The following is a 6553-nucleotide window of genomic DNA, read 5'->3' as shown; positions in this document are numbered from 1 at the left end:
TCGATCTCTCCTCTACTCCCTCCAGACGATATTATTATTATTATTATTATTCTCTCTCTCTGTTCACCCAATTTCCAAGCCTTGTTCATTTCATGTAAGTAAGTTCCTCATCACCCTTGCAATTTTATCACTAATTGATGCTTCATTATGCCTCTATTTTCACTTCATTTACAGTTTCTTTTCTTACCTGTGTGTGTGTGTATTCATGGCATGTTATTCGATGATTTTATCTTATATAATATTATGAATGCTAATTAGGGCTTCTTTCATTCATCACTTTCCCTAGCTGAAACTCTTGTTACAATCATCCAATATTTAGTCTTCAGATATGTTTTATAAAAGTTATCAGTTTTGGATACCATACCACTAGCTTTTGTTTATTATTATTATCTACATATTGGAATACGTTATTCATTGATAATAAATCCAGAATTTTAGACAATCTCATCATAGACATTTTGCATAAATTGCGGATTCTGTTTGTTTGCTACCTCAATTTGTTTTACTTACATGTTCTAGGTTAAAAACTGATTATCGCAATTTCATAGCGTTTTCGAGATATACAAGAACACAAAAATGGTACAGGGAGTGAAAACAAAGATCAAGAGAACTCCATCTGTTCAACTCAGTTACATAATAGATATTATAGAGATTAAACCATGGCCTCCGTCACAATCACTGAGATCCATTCGTTCCGCTTTGATTCAATGGGAACACGGTGATAAAAATTCAGGGAGTACGAAACCAGTCACCCCTTTACTTGCTTCCACTTCCGGTGTTGGTGATGGTAAAATTGAGTTCAATGAATCTTTTAAGCTTAATTTGACATTGTTAAGAGAAATGTCGATTAAGGCTGGAGACGGTGACGTGTTTTTGAAAAACTGTATAGAGTTTAATATGTATGAACCGCGAAGGGATAAAAGCGTTAAAGGCCAGTTATTGGCTACTGCGGTTGTGGACTTTGCAGAGTATGGTGTTGTGAAAGATGGCTTGGTTGTTAGTGTGCCTATGAACTGCAAGAGGGCGTTTAGTAACACGGTTCAACCGATGTTGTTTTTGAAAATTGAAGCGGCGAATCGTGTGAGATCTGTGTCAATGGATAGAAACTCGTCTGAGTGTTTACATGAGGAACATGTTGAAGAAACCGAGAGTACTTCTGTTACTGATGATGATGTTTCCTCACAGTCTTCCATGGCTGCAGTATCTATGACCTCACGGTCAAACGTAAGTCCAAATGTTCAAAAATCAGTTACTGAATCAGTGGCTGAAACAAATGAAGAAACGGGATCTGTAAACGCAATGGAATCGCGGGTCGATGATGAAAGTCAAAATGTACAAGAAAGTCAAAATGAACTAGAAAGTCAAAGTGAACAAAAAAGTCAAACCGTAGGAGATCATGAGGCCAACATCGTAAGTGGTGATCGGTTTAAAAAGGTTAAATCTACCAGATCGTGGAGGTCAAACAAGATTGGGGAAAAAGTCAAAGATGTGAAGTTACAGCAATTGGAGCACAGGGTACAAAGTCTTGAAGGTGAGTTGAGAGAAGCTGCTGCTATTGAAGTTGGACTTTACTCAATAGTTGCAGAACACGGGAGTTCAATTAGCAAAGTCCATGCGCCAGCTAGGCGTCTTTCTCGGCTGTACCTGCACGCGTTTAAAGAAAATTCTCAATCCAGAAGAGCAAGTTCAGCAAGAAGCATTGTTTCAGGGTTGATTTTGGTAGCAAAAGCGTGCGGAAACGATGTTCCAAGGTACTTTGTTGTATACTAAACAAATTCCTTTAATACCATGAAATTGTCAACTAATTACATCTGCTTTGTAACACAGGTTAACTTTCTGGATGTCGAACTGTGTTGTACTAAGAGCATTTATATACATTACTTTCGAGCAAGAACACAAATCCCTTTCTTCAAGCAAAAAGAATGGCATCAAGGGTAATAATGACATTAAATCTTCACTCAAATGGAAGAAAGAATGGGAAAATCCTTGTAATTTTACCTCAGCACTGGAAAAAGTTGAATCTTGGATCTTTTCACGGATTATCGAGTCAGTATGGTGGCAGGTTGTTTCGTTATCACAAATTACTCATTAATTTAAGTTAGATATTATGCACATATGTTTATTACTAACTCTATTCTGTTGAATTTTGCAGACTTTAACTCCATATATGCAATCAGCAGCCGCAAAAGCTATAATAAGAATTGTAGATTCTGAATCTAGTAAATCGAAATTCTTTAAAAAAACATCGAGTCCACGTACTCAAGAACAAGCAAACTTCTCAATGGAGCTTTGGAAGACAGCTTTCATGGATGCTTGTGAAAGAATCTGTCCTGTTCGAGCTGGAGGGCACGATTGTGGTTGCTTACCTGTTCTTTCCAGACTGGTAACTTCATTAAAATATACAATATCCTATTTTACAACATCAACTGTTTTACCTGTTTATAATATTATTTTTCGAACTTTTTTCTAGGTTATGGAACAATGCATGGCTAGATTAGATGTGGCTATGTTTAATGCAATTCTTCGTGAGTCTGCTGATGATGTTCCAACCGACCCTGTATCGGATCCGATCAGTGATGCAAGAGTCCTTCCTATTTCATCAGGGAAAGCAAGTTTTGGGGCTGGTGCACAGCTTAAAAATGCGGTTAGTAAAATCAAGTTAACATGTGCTTCATATTTTGCTTTTGAACTAAGTGTATCCTTTTGGTCAAATGCAGATAGGAAACTGGTCAAGGTGGCTGACAGATCTATTTGGTATTGACGATGATGATGCGTGTGAAGATGAGAATGATGACACGAGAACAAAAGACAAATCTTTTCATCTCCTTAATGCATTGAGTGACCTCATGATGCTTCCTAAAGACTTGCTCTTAAGTAGCACAGTTAGAAAAGAGGTTTGCTATTCTGAATAATAAATTTTCACCTTTTTTTTTCACAAATTAAATATATTTTTTGTGTTCTATAAGGTATGCCCAACTTTTGGTGCACCATTGATAAAGAGGATACTTGATACCTTCGTCCCAGATGAGTTTTGCCCCGACCCGATACCTGTGGTGGTTCTTGACGCCCTAGATTCAGAGGTAAACCACCTGATTAAAGCTTACAAATGGAATAATAAACTTAACATAAACATTTCTTAAACTATTGAATTTTCTAGGATTCATTTGAGGATGGCGAAGATTGTGTGACCAGTCTCCCCTGTGCAGCAGCTTCAGTCGTATATCACCCACCGCCTGCATCTTCAATAAGGCACATCCTAGGAGATGGTGTGAGCCGAACTCAGTTGACCCGCAGCAGGTCAATCTTGAGAAAGGCAAACACGAGTGATGATGAACTCGATGAATTGTGTTCCCCCTTGACAGCCGTTATTGATGGTTCTCGCGGATCACCTGCTACAACGAAGTCCATCTGGAGATCAAAGGATACAACCAGCAACGGTAGTGTTCGATATCAACTTCTTAAAGAGGTATGGATCAATAATGAACAGTGATATACGCAAGTTTCGAAGGCTGTGATGCTCTAAAACGACACGAAGACAGTTGGATTGAAGGTGAATGTATATATATGCAAGCATATGGAATAATTGAGCAGATTATATTTTGTTATGAGTGAGTGAGCTGCCGGTTTACCAACTCAGAAAAGTTCATTATCTGTTAAGTTGTAACTTGTAATGGTTTAGTCTTGGCCTTCCTATGATTCGTATGTATGCTATGTGCAATTATGTAATTTTACATGCACTATTTGAGTAAGCTCTTAGAAAACCCAAAAAATATTTATAAATAAAGTTGTATGAGATAATCCATATTTTATAAAATTGAGTCGTAAGAAAAATATTGTAGAAGTAGTTTTTCACAATCAAGATCTAGTAAAAATATGCGTTGATCAAATTGCAAGCGTGATGACTGGTTTTGTTCGGTATTATAGATCTAAATAGCTTTAAAACAGTTTGACTAGAAATATTTGGTGTTAAGAGAATTGTTACAATATGACATTACAATGGATGAGACTTGTATAATGCTCATATGCCATGAAACGCCTACAATAATTTATAACAACATGCCTATAATCTATCTCTAGCTATATTTCTATTTAAAGTTTAAACATACAAATTCCTTTAGTAACTTTAATAATTGGTAGAACACCCTTTATATACACATATTTTCTGAAAATATATAGCAACTATATCCTTTTTGAACGACAACTTCATTAAAAACGGCAAACAAGCAAGATGCTAGAGCCACAAACCACAAAACAAAGCTCTAGTTTTTGTTGTTTTTGATGTTGAAACGGTTTTTCTTTATCCATGGGCAATGAGTTTCGATGTATTAGGTGTATCTATATTTGTAGAAGCTTTAATTTTTGTGCTTATCTTATTTAGAAGTTAAAATTTCACTAATCATTACCACGAAGAGGTTTAAACGAAGACCTGTATTTAATCCAAAGAAACCCCAAAGATTTTATATCCTCCCTAATTTTAGTCTTCGTTATAACCATGCTTTCAAAAATGACCTCAGTTCCTGTCTTCTCAACGCACCAACAAGCCGTCAATATAATACCATGGAGCGTTTTCTTCTTCTTTTTCCCAAATCCAAAGGACCCGTTTTATGGATTTCGAGAAGATCCCGAACCGAAAATGTGAAAATAGGGGGTATGTGACACCACAAGCTAATGAAGCTCCAAACTCGATTTGCGATTTGGCAAGAAGTGAGTAAATGGTCTACCGTCTTTTGAAGATCCTCACAAAGACCACACTCGGCCGAGTCTACCTGTATGAATAGTTGAAGGGGCTCAACCCTTGTCGAAATTATCCATTGTCACGTCTACAAGATGAAAATATCTATTGTCAGTTTGCTTTGCTATGACTATAAACAAAAGCCAATGACAACCATTAAGTAGGGTGAGATTGTACTTAAAGAACGATGTCTTCTCACACGAACCGTCTATCACACTATCAAGAGTTACGAGAAAAAAAGGATATGAAGATACTAAATCTAGACAAAAATGGCAAACAAACTAATAATATGGCAAATATCGTTTCAAGGTTTTTTCTTATTTGAAATAAAAATCAATTGTTAACACTCACAATATGATTTCTGGGTTTAGTAGAATTTTATAAATTCATGATGTAGAGTAAAAAAAAATAACATCACAACAACAATGATTTCTGAATTTAGTAGAATTTTATAAATTCATGATGTATACTAACAAATATAGTATAAGGTAAATGGGTTAAACCGGACTAAATCAATAATTAAAAAACAATAATCACCTAAGTGACTAAGTAACCCGCGAGTTAAAAGCTAGTATTATAATAATTGATTCGCTTTCAACTTTAACACTATATTCCCGAGTTTCATTTAAGGAGAGAAAAGAAAGGGAGGAGAATTGAAAGAGAAAAGAAAGAGAGAAGGAAAATAATCGCTTTATTTCATGTTTCCGAATTTAATGAAAAATAGAAGAAAATAAAAGAAAATATAAGAGTTAATAGGTAGTCAATGTTATTCATAAACATTTTCTCTCCTAATCTCTCGAATTTTAAAAAATGAATATTGACTTAAGTTTTCTATCTTTTTGATTCATTCCTATTTTCTTCTCGTTTCCTTTCCCTGTTAATGAAATGAGACTCACCAACACTGCGTAAAATTAGAACCCTGCAAAAAACCCTTTCTTTCTGTTGTTCATTCATCATCAATGGCAGCTATACCACCATCCACCGCCGCCGCCGTCAGCTCCGCCGTGGACTGCTTACTGAAATGGAAGACCAAGCAAACCGATTCCCACAACCCACAACTCTTACCTTCAGACGACTTCATCTACCTCATCTTCACCCTCAAAACACTCCCACAAAAACGAACAAACCCTAACAAAATCCCACTTCCTAATCCAATCATCTCACCCCATTCATCACAACTCTGTTTAATAATCGACGATTCCAATCTCACTTCAAAGCTCGCTAAACAGAAGATTAAAGCAGATGGTATTGGGGTTTATCAAGCTTTCCAAGCTCAGAACCGATTACAAGCCGTTTGAATCGAAGCGGAAGCTGTGTGATTCGTACGATATGTTCTTTGCGGATAAACGGGTTATTCATCTTTTGCCTAAGTTGTTAGGGAAGCAGTTTTTTAAGAAGAAGAAGTTGCCGTTGGGTGTGGATTTGGGTCATATGAATTGGAAGGAGCAGATTGAAAGAGGGTGTGCTTCCGGGCTGTTGTTTTTTGGGTCCGGGACGTGTAGTGTGGTGAAGGTCGGGAAGGTTTCGATGACGAGAGATGAGATTGTGGAGAATGTGGCGGCCGCGATTGAAGGGGGTGTCGGGTTCGTGGGGAAGAAGAAGTTTGGGGGTGTGAGGTCTTTGCATTTGAAGTTTGCGGATTCGGTTGCGTTGCCGGTGTATCAGGCGTTGCCGGATATCAAGTTGAAGATTGAGGGTGTGAAAGAAATATGTGAACTTGACGATGTGTGTGACGGTTCGCTTTTGGATTCTGGGAAGAAGTAAGTAAGGTCAGTTTCGAGAGTTTAAAGTTTTTGTTTTGATGATGGTATCTTATTTATA

General features: G+C 36.9%; 1 protein-coding gene and 1 pseudogene across 3 annotated transcripts; both read left to right on the top strand.

Annotated features, from left to right (window-relative positions):
- LOC143622312 (uncharacterized) lies at positions 1-3678 on the top strand. 3 transcript variants are annotated; one of them, XM_077093500.1, is made up of 8 exons: positions 1-94; positions 520-1751; positions 1828-2062; positions 2153-2383; positions 2471-2644; positions 2718-2894; positions 2967-3080; positions 3158-3678. In XM_077093500.1, exons 2-8 carry the CDS (start codon positions 577-579, stop codon positions 3488-3490), a joined length of 2439 nt encoding a protein of 812 aa, XP_076949615.1. In that variant the 5' UTR covers positions 1-94; positions 520-576; the 3' UTR covers positions 3491-3678. The 3 variants fall into 3 exon arrangements, with proteins under 3 accessions (XP_076949615.1, XP_076949616.1, XP_076949617.1); XM_077093501.1 differs by having other exon boundaries at positions 12-98; XM_077093502.1 differs by lacking the exon at positions 1-94 and having other exon boundaries at positions 436-1751.
- A 2013-nt stretch (positions 3679-5691) lies between these two features.
- Positions 5692-6496, top strand: LOC143622232 (putative ribosome biogenesis protein C8F11.04; annotated as a pseudogene).
- Positions 6497-6553: the final 57 nt, after the last annotated feature.

The sequence above is a fragment of the Bidens hawaiensis genome, unplaced genomic scaffold, assembly GCF_021521415.1.
Source record: "Bidens hawaiensis isolate Kalapana, Puna unplaced genomic scaffold, B.hawaiensis_p1.1 tig00003115_1, whole genome shotgun sequence".
NCBI classification, from domain to species: Eukaryota; Viridiplantae; Streptophyta; class Magnoliopsida; order Asterales; family Asteraceae; genus Bidens; species Bidens hawaiensis.
This window is presented reverse-complemented; position numbering and strand designations above follow the sequence as displayed.